This window comes from Dermacentor variabilis, chromosome 8 (assembly GCF_050947875.1).
Source record: "Dermacentor variabilis isolate Ectoservices chromosome 8, ASM5094787v1, whole genome shotgun sequence".
Classification (NCBI taxonomy): domain Eukaryota; kingdom Metazoa; phylum Arthropoda; class Arachnida; order Ixodida; family Ixodidae; genus Dermacentor; species Dermacentor variabilis.
In genome coordinates, this window is record NC_134575.1 from 106,484,271 (window position 1) to 106,504,716 (window position 20,446).

Sequence of the window (20,446 nt, forward strand, 5' to 3'; positions counted from 1 at the left end):
TTGGTGTTCTGCTACAAATAATCAGCAGTTATTATACGGCGTAATTAAGTAATAGCTCAACGAGTGATTTCGGTTTCGGTACCGCCTAAAACAGCGACAGGTGCAACAAAACCGAGAAACAACACTTATCGGCTCTTTAATTAATGTAAAAAGCTATGTAAATGAACTATTGATGTTCAAGATTTTAATTAGGGTGTACAGCACAAGATAAAACATTAAACTTTAGTTAGTATTAAGCGGCGCTGACGGCGCGTCCCACTGTTCTACTGCTCTCCATTCGCACGGTGATGCCAACCTCTCCGCGCAGGAATAAAAAAATAATAATAATTGAAAGAAAAAAAAAGTGAACCCATCAAAATAAGAATCTGTGGCGTGCCCTCATTCAGTGTTCGCGGAGACGAGGTTCCTAGCGGCCCAGTTCAGCACCCCGGTTCCTCCCACCGTGGGGCGTCGGCGAGGCGAACAAAGTTCCCAGCGATGGATCGGCTGGCATGAGCGGCGGCGTTCGCCTCCTTCAAGTGAACTTCTCCTCAGCGCAGCGCGCGCTGGCGCCGCAGACGCTAGTTTCGCTAAAAGCCAATCCAACGATCGCGAGCCCTCGCGGTCGTATGAGATACACCGCCGTAGTCGTCGACGAGTGAATTCACGCCGGTTTCTCCCGCCGAAGCCGTATAGGAAAGTTTGTGTGTGTGTCAAGTGGACGTCGATCGTCGATAGCGCCGGCGACCGAACGACCGACCCAAGATGAACGGAGGAGCGTACGGCGCTGGCAAGGCCGGCGGAGGATTCGACCCGATCACTTTCGCGCTAAAACCGCAAGTCATGCTTAGGATATTGTGCTGGGTGAGTCGCTCGGTCCCTCAATCTCGCAACATTCTGACCGCGGGCGAGAGAGATCGCGGCCGCGCAGCCCGTTTCCTTGTCGAGGTGCCGCAATCGCGAGTGGCGCGGCGTGCATCTGTGTGTGGTGGTTCGGCGGGGGAGGCTATATTGATTTTTCGCCGCGGACGTTCCCTGCTCGATTCGCTGGGAATGGCGGACCGCGTCCTGCCGGGCCGGCGGGCGATGTCGCGCGGCTGCTAAAAACGCTCTCGCGTCCTTTGCCTGTCGTGCGTATCCGGCGCGTTTCTTTTTTCCAGCCCGATGAGCCGGCGGCATGCGGGGACGCGCGTTCGAGCATGAGCGCGCTTTCGCTTTCCGAAGAACACCGACGCGCGCGGGGAGAAGGGAACGCCGCGCGGCGAAGCCCAACCCTGGCCCTGCTGTGCACGGCAGGCGCAGCGGACTTCGCGCGCGATATCGAGCAGCTCGCGTGCAGTGAGTATCGCTCGCTGACTGCACTTCGAAAAACGTGGGGCGGGGCAGTAAAAACTGGCGTGCGAATGAAGGCGATTACTCTTACGCGCAGCTGCGATATGCGCGTGCATGCATTTGTGCCGGCTTTTTCGCAGGGCAGTTGCGAGCGGCCAGACGCCAAGGCCTTACGAGAGAAAGGGTGGGATCGACTGTTTATAAACGACGCGCTTTATTTGCAGTTCATTGAGCGTTGAGGTCGCAATATGTATTCGTAATTATAACGCCTAAATATGTTTGTTTTTCGGGTTTGCTAGAATTGTTGGACTCGATATATACCATGGGAATTCGCTCACGACTGAGAAGTAAGACATGCATGCAGTGAACATGCATATTCCTGCTCGTAAATGTTGCGCAATGAATTAAACTTCTGCACCGCTACAGTTGTGTGTTGTGTACTGTATACATGACTTAACCAATATATGTACAAAAATTATAACAAATTACATATAAAATGAATCAGCTAGTATTTAAGTTTGCTGAAAACGCACATAGATCGAAGCATGCGTTTCAGAAGTGGCTATTATGATTAGCAGCACACATAAGAACATAATGTATATTTTTTTCCTCCAAAATGGAAAGGATAAATAATTTTTTGTGGCCAGTGCACTCCCTATATATATACACTTACGCAACATACACAATATGTGGCACATATGCATTACGTACACACACACATACAAAAAAATAAGATGAAAGAAATGTAATTATATATAGGTGAATTCTTGTTCATGCAGTTAAGTGCATATTTGAGATCTGCGTGTTTTTAGGTAACAATAAAAATGTGATATAGTGATCGCCTACGTACAATCTATGAATTTTTAATGCTGATGTTATACCTACAACATCACCCATATTTCTTCTTTATTTCCTTAAAGACCCTACACGGGGGTATTACATAAGGGATGGGATTACAAGAATAGTTAGAACAATATTATTTAGGGCGAGAGAATTGCTTCCGTGAATGCAGATGAACTGGTGATGGCAGCAATGTCATAAGGAAGGCCGTTCCAGCCTACAATTATACAAGGGAAAAACGAGGACGAAAAAGTGACAGTGCTCATTTTGGGGCGAGCAACACTTAATGAATGACCAGTACGACGTGATGTTCGTGCCAGCGGTGAAATGTATGGTGCGATGGCGAGCAGACTATACAAAAAAATTTGTGAAATAATAAGCTGGCGATGGGACAGCGATACGAAAGAGTTGGTAAATTGGAGTCTGCTTTTAAGGATGATGCGCTGATGTCGTAAGAATATGCTGAGTGAATGAACCTAACTGTGCCATTCTGTATGGCTTCAAGGGTGTTAATAAGGTAAATTTCATGCGAGTACCAGATAGTAGAAGCGTATTCAAGTTTAGGTCTGATGAACGATTTGTATGCTAGTAGTTTTATGTGGGGAGAAGCTTTTCGTAAGTGGTGTTTAAAAAAAAAACCTAGATTTTCGTTAGCAGATGTTACAACATTATTCACATGCGAACACCAGTCAAGGTCGTGAGAAAGTGATGCCTATAGTATTGGAAAGATTTAACTGGTTCAATAGGCTTGTTTTCTATTACATAAGAGAATACGAGAGGATTTTGCTTTGCATATAGAAGGACTTAGTAGCATTAGCCAGTCATCACACCAATTCTGAATATTGTTTCGGTTGGTCTGAAGCAATACTTGGTCACTGATGTTAGTTATGGCGTGGTAGACAACACAATCGTCAGCAAATACGGGGATGTGAATAGACACATTAGGTGGTATATATTAAGAACAGGAGGGGGTCCTAGCACAGAGCCCTGTGGAACGCCTGATGTTACAGGAAGCTGGTTAGAAGCACTATTATTGATTTACACAAACTGTGAGCGATTAGTAAGAAATCCTTTTATCCATCTTAGAACATTAGGGCGAATATTCAACTGTGAAAGTTTTAGAAGCAGGCGTTGATGAGCTACTGTGTGAAAGACTTTTGCGAAATCGAGGAAAATTGCGCCAGTCTGTGTGTTAATATCGAAGTTTGAATGCAAATCATGAAGAAAGATGGCCAACAGAGTTTCACAAGAAAATCCCTTGCGGAAACCATGCTGTGATGAATGAAAAAAAATCGTTTGAGTCGAGAAAGTCCATTAATTGTGAGAAAATAACATGTTCCATGATTTTGCAAGGGACGCTTGTTATGGAAATTGGGCAGTAGTTTAGTGGCGAGTTCCTATTACCTGATTTGTAGACCGGAATGACCTTGCCTACTTTCCATTCGATCGGTAGGTTACCTGTGGTTAACAATTGGGAAAAAAGCAAGATTAAAAAAGAAGCAGAAATGATTTCAGTGTTTTTTAGGAGTTTTGAAGTAATTTTGTCAGGGCCAGCAGACGATGACATCTTGAGGTTTTCTATTATGCTGCAGATACCGTTTAATGAAAAATTGATGGCAGGCATTTCTGACATGGCAGGAGCAGGAATATGAATGGGCGTATCGAATTCCGTGGTGAAAACTGAAGAAAATGTTGCGTTAAAAATGTTAGCGCAGTCAGCGTCTGATAGAGGATCACCCATTTCGTTTGGGATACTGATAGCACGGGGTGTGTGGGGATTAATGATGTGCCAAATCTTTTCGGGTTATCAGTTATCATCCGGTGAAGGTCGTTATGATAAAATGAGCGTTTATGTCTGCGGATAGCGTCCAAGTAGACACGCTCAGACTCGTAGTATCTTTCCCAGGAACCGGGGCTTGGTTTCATTCTTGCAGATAGAAAAAGACGTTTCTTTTGTTCTCGAGAGTTTTAAGTGTTTTGTTAAGCCATGGCTGATGTCGGTTAGCCCGAAGAGTTATAGTTGGAAGGTACTTCTCTGCTAGGGCGTTAAGTTATGAAAGAGAGACCAGTTGTTTTGCACAGAGCGCAAATGAAAAATTGATTCGAATATTTCATAAAAGTTGCTTAGTTCGTGATTTATTGCAGTATAATTGCCTTTGTCATAGAGGCAGATGACCTTTCTGTAAGAACGGCGTGAAGGTGACATGGATTACTTTATGATCACTAATTTGATCGTGATGAAAGTCCAGAATCTTTCTACTTATGGTCCGAGATCACATGACTATTTCATTTATCTTTCTCCAGTCCCAGTGCTTGCAGTCTTCCAGAAGTTAAATGCTACCATCTATTTCAATCAGTGCATGGCACACAGAGCTTTCATAGCAAGGAAAAAATTGCCTTTCACCGTGGTGAAGAGCAGATTCAACAGTGCAACACAGGACATGGAAAGAAACACAAGCACAGGTGTGCTAGCTGCTTGCTATAAAGGTACTTCCTGTGGTGATGCCTTAACTCTTTGAAATACTAGCTGGAATTCAGCTGCATTCAAAAGGTTTGTGAAAACGCAAAAACAAGAAACAAGGAAAGCGATGGCAAGAACACTGCAGGCATACCAAGATTTTCTTTGGCATTATTTTTTTTTTTTTCGCAAGACATCTAGAAAAGGGTTGCCATCAAATTTATGGTAAATTTTTGTCACCACGCATTGATGTGTGGTGTCAAAAGCCATGTCTAAGCGGCATCACATGTACCGGGTTTGCACATCATCAGGAATGCAGCCTCGAAAATTGGCGTGATTAGCTGTGTGCTGGGACTGTGTGGGACATGGGCATAGTCCACTACAGATAGTATGCTAAAACTGTTACAGTTGGACTTAAATATAACTAGCGCAGATATGACAACTCATTAGATATAGTGACGTAGACTTAAGTGTTCCTTCTTAAACATATGGTTATAAGAAATATTGGATACGAAAAAGGTATTGCAATATTGGATGCGACTCCATTATTAAAGAGATTCACCTATAGGACATAGTCCACGACTATCTGTGTCTGAGGACTAGCCGCTGGTTAATGAATGCCGCCATGTGCTGTCAAGATGATGCACACAGGAGAGGCAGAACAAAGTGGAAGTGAGGTTATCATTTTTTTCAGTTGCTTTATACAGTATCAGGTTCATGCTTCATTTACATCTGGTCTTAAATGTGAAAGACTTAAACTTAGCATATCAGAGCTGTTCCTCACGCATGTGTCTCAAAAAACAAAGGCGCAACATGCCTTATTCTTATAACCTTGCTCATTGCCATTTCAACACTGTTCCATGCATAGAAAATGGCCAGTGGTCTACTGTGGTGTTCCTTGGACTATGGTCAGAAAACTTACAAATGTCCTCAAGTGAGTAATTGGAAGGGGTCTGCACTGACGACTGTAGAGGCATGATTGACACCTTGCACAGCTAGGAGATAGGCGACTAGAAAGCCATTTACAGCAACATCTCTATGTAAAGCTGCATTCTTGTCATAAATTCATCTGACCAAAAAGAAGAAAAAAGAAAAATAGACTTGACATTAAGTGAAACTGTAGTGAATAAGATTGTTGTCAGCTGAACATGGTATCAAAGCTCTTGTTCCCAGCATGCAACTCAATCAATGCCAAAATAAAAATGTGCACGAGAATTGAAAAATCTAACACATTGCTCTGGCAGCTGAGGTATCAATGCCTTTTATTTGTTGTAACCCTAAATCGTCCTACTCTTTATCAGTATGGTTTAGCATAAAACAGTAGAAACTTGCACAAGGAAACCTCTGAATTGACTGTGGGTTGGTCAAGGGGTCTCTCTCTGATGGCTATAAATGTGGGGGGACAAATATCCTTGTTAGCTTCTTTGTTGTTACAATTACAATTAGTAACTGATATCAGGTGAAACTGAATGCTTTTAAGTATATCGTGAAGTCAGATGGATTGACAAGGTCAGAAAATTCGCATGCACAAAATGGGTGTTGTAATAGGATAGGGATACTCGAAAGTCCTTGCGAGGGTGATTTGTCCAGCATTGGACCAGCTGATGGGGCTGGTGGTGATTGGTCTAATGGCTAGAAACTGACCACGTGAAGAGGAAAGTATTTAAGCTAGCTAGGATGAGCACTGTTCAGAAGGACTTTTGGTTGTCCAAAAATACTGCCACATACAGTCTTTGTCACAGGTGTCAAACCAATGTATGAGTGACCTAATCTCAACTAAGTTAGCATTGTAATGCCCAAATACAGTTCCACATTAGTGAAAAGTACAACTTGTTCCTCTTTATGTCTAGCCATGGAGAGTACATTTTTAAAGAAAAAAATGCATTTCCGAGCAAAAATTTAATTGGTGTAGAAATTAGTAATTGGCTTGCTGAATTCTTCACAACTGGTTGAGTTGAAGGGATGGGGACCTTGCTCTATCCAGCTTATCAAAAACACTAAAGAGTATGTGTCAAGTTTAGCATACTTAAATCAGAAGTTTGTGGTATCAAACTCGGCATAGTAGAAATGATATGTTAGGCACTACAAGGTTCTATTATCAAGCTCCTACTCCCCAGAGCAACTCACAGTCAGCCTATGAAAGATGCCATAATGGGGAGCTCTGGATTAGTTTTCACCACTTGGAGCTCATGTAACCCTAAGTCTACATATACAGAGCCAGCAAGATCTTTTGCAGAGCCTTTGTGTCACGTCTCAGGCTCTGACACTTTTCAGAGTTTTTCAGTATTAAGCAGCACCCTCTTAATCTGTCGGGCTTTAGAGCTATCGATTTCTACAGAGGTCCTAGGCTGCAGCTCCACAACATATCTTGTCGTGGGTGCTGTGGATTGAATTACTTCGAATTGTACGTGAAATGTATGTGATGCTGTTCAGAAGGATATGTTACCTTCAGTTGCGACAACTCGTTGCCTCAAAATATGTGCAGACATGAAGGACAACTTGCAAATGCAAACTACTCTTGAACTAACTAGCAGTTGTCTTCTCAGTCCGTTAATTCGCACTTCTGCTGCAATTTGTCAGATTCCATTACCAACCATTTAGTATACTGCAAAGCAAGAGTGATTAATGGCAGTCAGACAAGGGATGTCTCAAGCGGGAGCCAACATTTCGACAGGGACAACATCCCTTCGAGTCCCCGTCTTTCTGTGAACCTCTGCCATGTTTGAACAAAGCAGAAAGCAGTGCAGCTGAGCATTGTTATAACAAAGTCATATCCAGCATGAAAATGACTTCACTATAAACATATATTTGTTATATATACTGTATTCTTTATGCCTGATAATTTGCTGTGTTGAGGTTTTATTCATACTAAAGCAAACTGTGCAGAACATTGGTTACATGACTGCGCCAGTCCTCTGTTTACTTATTGCTTTCCCTTGCCTCTGAACGATCTTTCTCTGCAGCTATTCGCCATTGTGGTGTTCGGGTGCATCTCGTCTGGTGGCTGGGTGGACGAGCGGTGCCAGTACAACAGTGACTCCAACGCTTGCAACTTTGGCGTGGCCGTCGGAGTGCTCGCCTTCCTGGGCGCCTGTGGTTTCCTTGCCATTGAGGCCATGTTTGAGAGCTTCTCCAGCATCAAGATCCGTCGCAGGGCCGTCGTTGCCGACATGGCATTCTCTGGTATGTCCACAGCTGTCTGCATGTGTGTGCTTTCTTACTCGCTTTTCTTTTTAATCATCAAATCACTCCTGGCATTGGGCATTCGAATCTGAGACAGGCATCGCCACAGAATCACAGATGCCATTCTTTTTACCAAAACCTTGGTGGGCTTGTGCCAGTCCACAATAACTAATTTATGGATGACTAAAGTGAAAGGTTAAGCTAGTATTTGATCACTCGTAATCAGTGGAAATGAGTCTGCTAACCAGTGGTTACAGCAAATTGCTTATGTAGGTCATGGACCCTGGCTGCCAACCTCTTCCACATTCTGTAACGCAGTCTAGTGCAACCCGTGATGTTGCACTGGCTTGAGAAAATACTGCAACTTGATATCTATTGAATCTGATGTTATAAACACACTTTTTACCAAAACAGAAATACCCTGCATCTGCGGATGTATTGAAAGAAAATAATCACACTAGACCCTCATTATAACCAAGTTTATAACCAAGTAATGAGAACAAGTGACAAACTTTGTCCTAATAAAAAGCAGTTTTTTGTTAAAAGTGAAGAGTCCCTACAAAGAGTCATAGTATTGCAGGAGGTAGGCTCCGACAACTCCGAGGCTTTCAAAATGCATATTGAAATATCGCTTCATAGCGGTAAAATTTCATTGGTAAAATTTCACCAGCACCTGTGCTTGATAGAAAGAAAAATGTTGCCATCAGTCCACTGATTGGTGTCATGTAGATTTCCCATTTCACATTCTGGAACACACTTGCTGTCAGTCCAGTTTCTTTCACTAGTTTCATTCCAGTTTATTTACTCCACTAGTCTTCACTCCAGGTGCGTTTATTTCTGTTGTTTTAGCCTACTGAATGCTTTTGCAATAATGCTCTTGTAATGATAGGCTTTATTAATATTTGTTTTGTTGTTTACAACTCCTACCATTGCAGCATTTGCACCCTTCCAGTTATAATACCAAGAGGGATTGACATCATGAATGAATGAATGAATGAATGAATGAATGAATGAATGAATGAATGAATGAATGAATGAATGAATGATCAGGTCTAAAGTGCATGTGTTGCAGTTGAAACAATGAAAAACTTCGAATAAAACAATTTTGTTACAACAAGAGTTTACTGCACACTGGTAGACACATGCAGCACTGTATGCTAGCTACAGCTAGGCCACACTAATCTCCTGCTGCGCCCTGGTATATCTGGGAGCTCACTGCTCGTCTGCTATGCGAGGGAGCTAACGTGCGCTCTGGTTTGTTGCGTGCAGGCCTGTGGGCATTCATGTGGGTCGTGTGCTTCTGCTACCTGTGTGACGCCTGGCGCAAGTCGGACATGCCAAGCGATGGCTACGGCCTCAACAACATTCGAGCGGCCATCGCCTTCAGCTTTTTCTCCATCTTCACGTGGGTGAGTGTGGGCTGTGGCTTAGTACTCCTTGCCTGCCCAAACTTCATCACGCAGTGGATGCCTTGGAAAAGCCAAGGCAACCCAACACAGGTGAGCAGGAGGACTGCACTGCGCAGAGTGCCCTGACAGAGCCCCGGGCACTTGCAGCACCGTTTCATGGCAGAGGCCTGTGGTTAGGCCGACTGTCAAGTGGTCTGTTGTCCATTGGCGCAGCTCATGGTTTCCAGTCATACCACCTGACTGGCATGCAGTTGCCGGTTATATGGTCCCTCCTGTATGAGTAGTGCAAAACTGTGCTTCAGAAACATCGGCAGTGAAGACAGCGAGTTAGAAAATTCATAACTCGAGGGAGTAGGTGAACCTTCTATGAGGTGTTGAACGTTGATTGTTAAACATTGATTGCTGGCAAAGAACATTTTCTATGTGCAACTACATTTCATACAGATATCAATAGAGAGTTTAAACTTGGCAAAGAAGTGTCATCATGGACATGCACCATAATACCAGGTGACATGACCAAGACTTAGACCAGTAGTGCTAATGGCGACATCAGGCAACACAGCGATCAAGCACAGGGTGCAAGAAACATCACTCTGTTCTGCAACACTTTGAAGATGGAAAAAATGTGTTTATGATTATCTTAGTTGCTGCTGGCATGTAAGTGGATACACATTTGGTAATTGCAGTAAATGTTTTGCGTGCTTTGGTTTAACCTGCTGCCACAGCATATCCCCATTAGTAAGCACTGCTGCTTGCATCTGTGCCTTCCATTATGCATCCACACTATAGCATGTCAGATTGCATTCTGTCAGATTGTTCCTGTGCTGGCATTTGTCACACGGCCACAATATTTACTGAATATCGGTGTGTAAAGTGGAAACTTAATTTGTGTACTACCCTCATTCAGCTGCGATGGCTGGTGCTGAATGCTTCGTACAATAAAATTGAAGGTAGTACGTCCAGAGCAACTGCTGTACCATTAGCAGATTGCTAATTTAATGTGAGCAATTTTTTATGCATACCTCGGAAATAAAGGAGGCGCTGTTTTAGAGCAGAAGACGTTACATGCAAGTGCTTGCATGTGTAATATTTCTTGTTGAAATAAAAATAAATCAAGGAGTTATCATCACCGTTCACTGGTGATAGCTACCCCTTTTCGCTTGGTTATTAAAAAGTACAAAAATAAAGATGTATATTCCTGCAATATATAATGTTTAAATAAAACAATTATTTTATCAGCCTCTTGTTCTAAACCGCTGCATCTTTCGCAGTGCACTTACTACTTAGTACACTTTGCTGCAGCAAGTGGCACTTGGCAGTAGCTGCCAGATGACAAAGGAAAGTGTCATTTGAATTTGATGGCAGTGTCAGTCAGTAAATAAGCCAGCAAATTTATTTTAAGTAATATTTGCAAAACCACATTAACAGGATCAATTGTCACGAGGAAAGGCAAGATGGCACCAACTCGACACCCAAACAGCATGCTGCGTGTTCCAAAGTGCTGAGAATGGTGGCGCGTTGGTGTCTACAAGATGCCCTTCATTGAAAGAGAAAGAATAGCATTTTCCATAAGCAGGGATGCTCAGATCACTTGAAATCGCAACAAATCGGCCTCAGAAGTAGTGCCGACCCTGCACTGAGTATTATTTTATTGATTTTTGAGACACTGCCATTGAGGCTTCACACTTCAACACAGTGAAGTGAGTTCGAGAAACACACTCGCCGGCGAGTGCGTGCTTCAGCAAGTGTCACTAAGCCTTCCTGTGTGACAGGCTGCGAGTGTCACTAATGGCGAAGTGAATTCCCTCAAAATGGTGCTGAATTTGTCCATCTGACAGGGGCACAAGCCAGCGAAAGCAGGGCTCGTTCTTTGGGAAGAGCACTCCAGCGCAAACCAATGTTACACTGCAGGTGGGCTGCGTGTTCCTTGCTTACCAACGCTACCGACAAGGCGCCGATGCACCCTTCATGCCAAGCTACGAGGCTGACCCAACTGGCATGGGTGGTGGCGGGGGCACGCCCTTCACTGGTGGCTACCCTGGGGACATGGGCGATGCCTACCAGGAGCCCCCCTTCTCCACCAAAGCTGACCCCGGAGGCATGGGTGGTGGAAACTTCCAGGCACCGGCCTACTAGCCTGCCCCATGTCCCCCGTCTGTGATCCCTCTAGCTCCCTCTCTTTTGGGCCCTCCTCTCCTTCTTCAACCTGTATGCATGTCTCCAGCAAAGGGGAGGGAAAACTGGTGATCTACGTGTCTTCTGTCTGTGTGTCGGCCGTGCACGCAAGAGCAGGGCCTCGTACTGTGTGTACAGCTGGGAGGCCCCCCCCCCCCCGTTTCATATCTTCGCCACTATATGCTATCAAGGAAAAAATTTCGAGCCAAATGGTGCGCTATGGAGTCCTCTCAAACCATTCTATGCAGAGTGTGACCAGGGTGTTTGTTCCTAGCGTGAAAGTACTTGTGTGATGACAGCTCCAAAGAGACAAGGTCTGGCTGGAACTAGGTGTTCGGTGTCCTTATGAGCAGTTTTTGTTTTGCACTCACTGACAGCGTAAATTTTGCTGTTACAGTGCTTTCTGGTTGTGTAAATTGAAGGTCCTGCCCACTGTATATGTAACATGCATCGAAGTAAAATAATTGCAATGTTGGCTGGACAACAAAGCCTAAGAAAGTGTGTGATACTTCGCTGCTTGCAGAGAAAAAAAGAAAAGAGAAAGGCATAATTAACTTTCTTGTGTTGTTACTAGGTGGCGCCACAGTTGTCTTTCTTTTAGTTTGACTGCATGTCAGGATCTCGCATAAGGGGCCTCACAGCCACGCACAGTAGGAGACTCTGCTATGGGTGTACGGTTACTGTTTGTGTATTCGGCCAGAGGAAAGCATGGCATTTGCTCTGGCTTGCCTGTAGCTGGGAGCAAGGGTGGGAATTAAATTAGGTTTATTACTCTAGGCAAACCCTACTTAGCAGTACGGTGACAATGAGGTCAGTAGTGGGTCAGTTGCTTGGCTTGTACTTAACCTAAAGTATCGGTACATTTGTTGAAAAAGCTTGTGTAGTCAGGTCATCATGTGTTCGACTTACAGCCACTGGTACTACCATAATATTCCGTGTCACCGCCTGCCCCACCAGTGGACATAACTTGTCAGGGAAAAATGAGGTGAATGATTTCTCCAATTTCACAAGACAAGCTTGCATTGCCGACAGGAATTAGTAAGCAATGCGTTCGTAAGTGTTTGCCAGAGAGACGAATGTGCTTGCCGCACATCACTAGTGAACACATACTTTCGAGAACAGGCAGGCAGACATGTTGCTTACAGTCACTGGTTTTGCAGTCACAAGTCACAGTTACAGTCACAACAAGAAATATGTTGCTTACAGTCACCTACAAATTGCTCCTTGCACGAGTGTGCAGCACTGTGCGATTTGTGGTGCTTTTGCCTGGCAGCTGATGATCTCTCGGTGCGTTTTGTCGAAGTGATATTTTGCTACACTAGGGAGGTGGGCACAATTTGGGGATTGGAGATGACTCGGGATATTGTGGTATAAATCCTGGAGAATGAGATGCAGCAATGCTTGTGTACTAAAACTTAAGAGACATTTGCAGTTTTTTTTTAGGATCCACATCGGACATTCTCTCTTTTTGCCAACACGTTTCCTTTCAGGAACAGGATTGAACACAATGTGCAGAATACCTGGTGGGAAAAAAAAAAAAGTGAACAAGGCGACAAAAACTGTGCAGGTCATCTGGCTTACCCATTGAGAACAATGGTATATCCCCAGAGGCTGCACGAGCCTGGCATCCCTCTAGCGTTTTTGTTAAAGGGCTGATGTTTGCTCGAAAACTTATCATTGCGACGTACAGCTAGTGGGAACTGTGTGTGGATGAAATTTCAGATCTTTTATGATTGCCTGTGTACTTTATGTGCAAGTGCCATGTTTCTCTACAAGGCCACAGTGAATGGCTGTGTAGATTTCAAGTGTACTCTGGGTTGTGTTGAAGACAGTGTGCGTGTCCCCAAGGCAGCTTAGTCGAGTAGACACTCCATTGCATTTTCCTGCAAGAAGAGTCTACTCTCTCTTACAGACTGTCTATCCAGGAACTGACTCGCATGTCGACGGTTGATACAGTGTAGATGCTGTTGACAGCCTACATATGTTGGAGTGTAAGAATACTAACAAACATCTCCTGCGCAGAGGAAGGAAACCAAATATCGAGCATGGGCTTGACAAATGCTTAATGCACGCTCAAAAGGCGCTCGACGTAAGTCAGAAGTGGCATGGCAAACATCTGCGAGAACAAATGTTGTAGATGACAGCACGCGCGTTCCGAGACACTGAAGCTGCATCATGTGCCAGTATCCTCACCATTCCCACTCTAGTTTTTCGAGCTACTAGGGCAAGCAATGGACTTGTGGCTAATCGAAACCTTGATCGAAATGACCATATTTCCAGACTCCAGAAAATGAAACCCCCATATTACACCCATTTCCTACACACATAAAAAAATTTACATGCTTTGGGGCTTATTTTGTCCCACAACAATAACTGTCATCTGTCTTGCCCGCATTTCCTTTCTTTAACACTGCGAGCCCGGTACTTCCTAGTCACAAACGGCTTGTGCGTTACCAGTGTGACACGGCATTCTCGACAGGAAAGTGGCGAGTGCCAAGTTTTCAAGAAAGGAAACGCAAGCACGGCAGATGACAGCTATTGTTGTGGGACAACATAAGCTCCAAAGGGTGCAAACCTTTTCAAGAGCCTACACTTTCGAAAATTCCGCGCCCTTTAAGGTGCAACTTTGTCTCTTGGTGTCAGCCTCGTGTGCATTTCTCCCGACGCTGCCAGTCCAATACTTTTCCGCCAGGAGAGCCATGCTAGTCTGTTTCACAGTATTCCTGCCGAGAGTGTGGCTGGTTCAGGAAATGCACACCAGATTGACAAAAACCATTGATGCGTGACCAGAATCACATGCAAGAAGGTGTATAATTTTAAAGAGTGTAAAGAATGCACAGGCTCTCAGAGCACCTGTGTGAAGCTTATCTGCCACTATCAGGAACATCTATTGCTAATAATGGCAGGGGTTCTTGTTTTTAATAAGAACCAGAGCATTACAATATTTTGTAAAACCGTGGAGAGCGGTGCCAGTGATGGTGATCGTAGAATCTTTAAAACATAAAAGTGCGACCTTGTGGGTGAAGTAAGAAATGCGCACCACACAATTCACACGCCCATATTTCTGTGCTGCAGGAAGCGGAGCATGACGCACATACTGTTGTGCAGTGCGTTCATTGCTGTTGCAAAGTTCGTACTCTAGAAATTTCTGGCATGCCACCATTAGCTGCTGCCATGAACATGCGTGGTTGTGGCAGAGCCTCTAATTGCAGAACTTCTGCCATCCTTTCTTTCACTGTCCAAGTCTTGGAGGCACTACCTTGCAGCCTCAAGCGTAACATTCCCACAACCTTTACTTGCCACCTTGTCCATCAAGGGGTGCGCATTGGTGCCACTGAATTGCAGGCAAAACTGAATGTCAGCTGTTGTTTTAATTACCGAATTATTTTCTGGGTGATCTCATTTGGCAATATGTGTTGCTATATATTGTGGAGGACAATATGTACTGCCAGGGGCGAAAGTTTGTGGACTGTGCCCACAGAGAAAATGCTGAATTTCACTGTAGCCCATGCATGCAGCTTTCAACAGAGAAGGGACCATTAAATTTGTTCGCCCAAGAATGCTAGTGCGTCACTTAATTCCCGGAGGTGCGCTGAATTCGATGAAACCCTTTGTGTTTTCGCATCACATGCAGTCCAGAAGGTTTTGTCCCCAACCCCCAGGTCGTTACTTGGCCACAAGCATCTGCCAAAAGACACTTTTGTGTTCGTCATTGGTCCCACATGGCATGTATAAGTAGGATGGACTATGACTCTAGTCAAAGCACATTATTTTCTGTAACATTTTTGTCCTATTTTGAGAGGTTGTGTTGGCACGATGCCTTGTTGAAGACGTGTTGCAAATCGTTGATGCAGCTTTTGCACTTCCAAGTGCACACATTGTCATCATCTCCCTTGGAGATGCATTTCAGTGATGTTCATTTGCAATTCAGTTGTAATACTGAAGGTGGCCAATACCACGAACTGTCCCCTCTGTGAACTACTACTGTCAAATTGTTGCACTGCAGAGCCGCTGCCAGTGTAACCACGAGATTCTTTTTGTCCATGCAGTGCTGCCGCGATGATAACGGGCGCACAGTGGACAAACTGGCACAACCTTGGCATATCTAGTCTCTGCCCAGAGAGCTATGCTCGGTGGCAAAAGAAAACGGACGGTGCTGAACACGCCGTTGACATTCCACACTGTTCCTATAATCTTGTCAAAATGTTGTCCTTGCTTCTCTCCCATCATTCAAAAGTCACACCCGCACAACTAGACTCGACGTCAAAAGGTGCCAGCATTGGAATGATGAACAACAACCGCGTGCACTTTCTCTGCGCTTCTAGTCGTCGTTACAAACCCTGCTGTGTCTTAAACACTCGTCAAAGAAGTCCGTGCCCATATATCACCGCTTTCTCTCTCTCCGCGACTTGCGATTACTTCCGTCACTCGGTAAGAAAAAAAAAGACTGCAATAACGAAAATGTATTTTTGTGCGAGGCGTGCACACACACACAATAGACACCCGCAATAACCGTGCCTCGGAAGGAAACGTTGGGTCGGCTGTCGTGTGCTGTCTTTGGGCATACGTTGGATCAGGAATGCATTTTTCCACTCCTCAGTGGCTAACTCGCGATCTGCCCAGCTTTCATGACCCCATATCAACAATGCATTCATGTACTAACATAACGCATTTGCCTGTTTAAAACCGTTTTGGCTAGGTTTTAAATGGACAAGGGATCTCCATTTGTTTCTTTGTAGTCCGAGGCACGTTCTGTTGGAACAGGATGGCATTGAAATATAGCTACACCTTTAGAAAATGTGGCCCTGTGTATGTTTTAAAAGATGTTTCTTTTTATCCCGTCAGCCGACACCGCCACATTTCCCATCTTGCCTACAGCAAAAGCCACCCAAGTTTATGACATGATTTTCTGTAGTGAGGAACGGACCACAACCTTCTGACAAGCTTCCCTTTCATGTCGTGCGGAACATTTGGGACTTTGTGTAGCAGTAAATGCGGCCCTTGGGCAGACGGGCAGAACCTAATGTTGCTTACTTTGTCGTCTCTCATTTATGGCGCAACGTGGAGATGAACTTGCAAGATGTTGATTTGTTCAGACACATTTTTGCACCTATCGCAAGTAATTTTCAAGTACGTTACAGTCAATGCAAATCAAACTCAATGCAGGCTGGACAATGCTACATGTTTCTTGCAAGTACGCTTGACTTCAGTCTCGCAGTACTCAGCTGCGCTCTGCATTTTAATCTTACTCGAGAAATTCAGTACTGATCAGCCTCGCGAATGATTGAAAGTGGCCGTGTTACAGAAGGTATCAAAGCAGGCACTGCGGTCCTGAGAATGTAAGACATAGATGTCACAAGTGGCAGTCATTGCAGACTTTGACGGTTTGATTTACGACTTGTACTTATGTGTGCAATTTCATGTGCAATCTTTTTAAGTGCAATTTCATTTCACTGAATCATGCTCGTTAATATTTTTTAAGGAGACTGCCACCATCACACTGTTTCCCTTGCACTTGCATCCTGAAAGCTGTAACTGCCATAGGTGACGCTCCTTTAGAATGATGCCAGTAAGCAACAATTTATGCCTTTTTGCTTGCTTTCCCGCTGATTCTGATGCCCAGAATATTACCATACAAAATAAAACCTATTATCAAAGTTTTTAAGCACTGTCACCACTGCACTGAGAACACCCAGACAGCATGATGGATGCTCGTTCCAGCATCTGCAGCCAAGCCGAAGGAAAGTGCTGATGCCAAGCTGTCAAATTTGCAGTTTATGAAGAGCCATCATTGCCCCCTCACGCATGCGTTATGCTTCCCTCGCTAGCTGCTTTTGCGAGCAAAATGCCATGCAGGCAATGTGCAGACATTTCAGCTGTGCTCACTGCTGACATTCTACTGGCTTACAGTGGTGATGTCGCGCCAAATTTTCGTAGCTGTAATCTGTCGCGATCTTGAAGGTGGCTACCAAAAATCTGCTAGCTTGCCCAGTGTAACATGCCCCGATCGGTATGTGGTCATCTGGCGTAAGAACAAAAGGCACATGTCTGCTGAGGAACTGAACACAATGTACACTGCTCACGGAATGAAATGGGACACGGAGCATTTAGTAGAACCTTACGCATGTGCAAAGTATGCGAGAGCACCATGTCATATCGCTAGGAATTTGGTCACCAAAGGTGACGACGACTCCGATGTAAGTGTACGCGCCAGAATTACGTCGATGTGACCTGAACTGCAGCCAGTTCAAACGAAAGTATACAGATTACTTAGTCCTAAATTGACGGGTTTCGTTCTGTGAGCACTGTACAACAGATTATTCCACAGATGGATTTTTGTTTTTTTTTGCTTTTTGTATAATGCATCCGCCTGATTTTAAGGGTGCTAACGGTCCTTAAAGTCTTAAAGTCAGCAGCGATCGTAAAAAGTGAGTTCATCTAAAACTGCCCGAGTGCGAGTGTCGACTGCTTAGAATTGGCGACTGCAAAGCAGACGAGCAGTAGATTACAGCAGCACATGGGAATCGCGAAATTTGCTGAGTAGGACGTAACCCGACAGAAGTGAGCAAACAGTGCAGCCATACGGCAACACCCGTCAGCTCCATCTGCCTGCAAACTTTTTCATGTTGGCCTTAACTGAGACAGAGCCCGTTTGAGCAGACGTTATACACACCCAAGGGAAGGCGTCGTGTACCATATTCTGAATGTAAACACACCTATTCACTGGTCAATGTTGTAAATATTACAGTGTCTCTCGCGTGCCTGTACATATATGCTTGTGACATCCGTATCGCATATGCCTTGTTTACAGTGCAGAGGACATTTGCAAGCAGGCTGGTGTCGTTCTATGTGTTCACTGCAGCACAAAGCAGCTTCCAGAACCTTACCGACGAGTTGTAGCGAGGCAGGCAATTCGTGCATTACATACATTTCTCACACAAGCTAGGCCCATGGACATATTTTTTTTTTTTTTGCATTACAACGACTATTTAGAGATGCCGTCTGTCAAAGAGTCAATCTTCACCTTTCTTTGGTTTTCCAGTAGAAATGTAAAATGGCTTCTTGCTGGCAGTGAATAGCTCAAGTGTTTTTGATGCCTACACATTGTGTTGCCTTCTGCTACATAAGCGTGACGAAGCACTGCATTATTCTTCACCTCAACCAAAAGCTTATTTGCATGCCACATGTTTTTTGAGCCAGATTGAAAATGTGGGTCTCCAGAGCTTTGTGAACGACACACAAGAGGTTGTTCCACACATTGTGTCCCACTCAAAAATGCATTACACACCTTCTGATCAGCACTTTGGCACCTAGCGTACCTTGAAGCTTTTAGGAAAGCTAAGCGTGTGTGAGTTATTTATGAAATGCGCGGCAGCTGTTATTTTGGCGGCTCACATTTATTGCCCATTGCTTAGCTGCCGTCACGAATGCACGGCAACTCGTGGGCTAGCAAGCTGCAATCAGTTAGGATGCCTTGGTTGTAAAAGCTCACATTTGATTTCTCCGGCGGTCACGTGCGCCTTGTTTGCGTGTTTGTTTCATCAGCAGTGTGTTTGTGACACGAGTGCATTTGGTTGTTTCGTGTGCGGTTTCGCGAGGGTTTGCAAATTTTGTTCATGGTGTCACGGTTGCGAAATAAAAAAAAATGCTCTAGATGATGTTTGTGCATGTGCACGCGTGTGATATAACTATTATGTAGTTGGAGGAAGCAACATGTTAATGTAACTAGTTGGGAAGAAATAAAGGATGCTGTCACACCAGCGTTTGCTTGGTCTGCAATTTGGGTCAACACTGTTGAAATTCATATGCCAGTTCCACCGATTCAGTGCGGCTATCAGTCCATCATTACAGATCTGGCACACCGCTGACAGGAGAATGTCAGACCAGTACTTTTTTTTTGTATTGTTTCAGCAAAAATGGTTCAGTTCCGGAGCGAAAAAAAATGACAATCTACTGGTCTGTATTTTCATTAGCTAAAAATAACTACAGGAAAACTATAATTTATGCAGTTCTCCTGAGCTGCTTGGAAAGATAAGAAATGTATGCATGTCACTCTTCAAGCTGCAAGTAGCTCAACAAGAACACACATTGTTGAAGCACACCTCGGAAGCAATGCGTCAAAAGTGATTTTTTTATCGCACCTACTTAAGTTAACCTACTAGCGTGATAAAAAGCGTCACTGCCCAGGTAGGAAGCTCTTCTTCATTTCAATATTTATCCACCGTTAGTTATCCACTGGTCTCCCACGAGTGGATAACTATTTCGCGGTGGCCAATTTAAAACACGTGGGTGCGGTCCGCGACCCCTGCCGAGCACTAAACCAAGAGTGGGTGGGGAGGGGTTCGTCAGGACTGAATAAAGTTATTTCCTCCTCCTCCTCGTGATTGTTCTGGTAGCGTGACACATTGAAAACCACACTAATGGGGCTGTCACTTCTGGAATGCAAGTGATCTTGCGTGCGACAGCGACAAGCAACGCAATGAAGGTGGCTGTTGCATTCACTTGTCGCCTACAACCCCATGTGAGCGGCAATTATGAGCAACGTCTTCCCGATGTTGCCAGTATGAAGGCAGCAAACATGCATCGATACTAGCGTGACACATGCTTTGTTAATTTAAGTTGATGTATTTTACTTTAAAAAGCAGCAAAAAATACCTCTAAAGGTATTGCAGTAGGTTTTTATTCTTGTACGTATAAAATTAAATTGTTTGCTCGTTCCATGCGACAATCGATAGTATTTGAGTGATGTACATCCAGTTCTGGCTTCGTGCTATTGGATAGTCGCCCAAAGCACTTCTGGGTGACGAGCGACAAATTCTAAATTACCAGAACCGAGCGATCGAGCGACAAGATTGAGCGATCTGTTCAAGCGATGGCCTGTTTTGTTGCTCAAAGCTGTCACTCATCGCCGTCGGGAACAAAATCGCTTTCATGGGGTTTAGCCTTTACAAATGGGGTAGCATGATTCAGAAAACTCCAGAAAAAGTGGCCAACTCGAATCGATGCATCTACTTTTTTTCTTTATATTAAGAAGAAAAAAATTGTACTGGTTTAGTTTTGATTTGTGCAA

The 20,446-nt window shown here is 44.3% G+C and overlaps 2 protein-coding genes across 3 annotated transcripts in view; one reads left to right on the forward strand and one right to left on the reverse strand.

The window, feature by feature from the left end:
- The first annotated feature begins 268 nt into the window (after positions 1-268).
- Syngr (synaptogyrin) lies at positions 269-19,136 on the forward strand. Of its 2 annotated transcripts, none has more exons than XM_075702711.1 (4): positions 269-843; positions 7,573-7,792; positions 9,062-9,201; positions 11,040-11,322. In XM_075702711.1, the coding sequence occupies exons 1-4, from the start codon at positions 745-747 to the stop codon at positions 11,187-11,189; spliced, it is 609 nt and encodes a 202-aa protein (XP_075558826.1). In that variant the 5' UTR covers positions 269-744; the 3' UTR covers positions 11,190-11,322. The 2 variants fall into 2 exon arrangements, with proteins under 2 accessions (XP_075558826.1, XP_075558825.1); XM_075702710.1 differs by having other exon boundaries at positions 274-843; positions 11,113-19,136.
- LOC142590519 (guanine nucleotide-binding protein G(o) subunit alpha-like) overlaps positions 7,713-20,446 on the reverse strand; it is a 54,086-nt gene continuing 41,352 nt past the window's right edge. Inside the window, exon 11 of the mRNA XM_075702709.1 lies at positions 7,713-7,808. The gene's annotated coding sequence lies outside the window, so the exon portion shown is untranslated. The remainder of the gene's footprint in view (positions 7,809-20,446) is intronic.

Coding starts and splice junctions, on each gene's coding strand:
- Syngr (XM_075702710.1), top strand. CDS start 745: ATGAACGGAGGAGCGTACGGCGCTGGCAAGGCCGGCGGAGGATTCGAC. Junction 7,793..9,061: donor TGCCGACATGGCATTCTCTG/GTATGTCCACAG, acceptor TGTTGCGTGCAG/GCCTGTGGGCATTCATGTGG. Junction 9,202..11,112: donor TTTTCTCCATCTTCACGTGG/GTGAGTGTGGGC, acceptor GTTACACTGCAG/GTGGGCTGCGTGTTCCTTGC.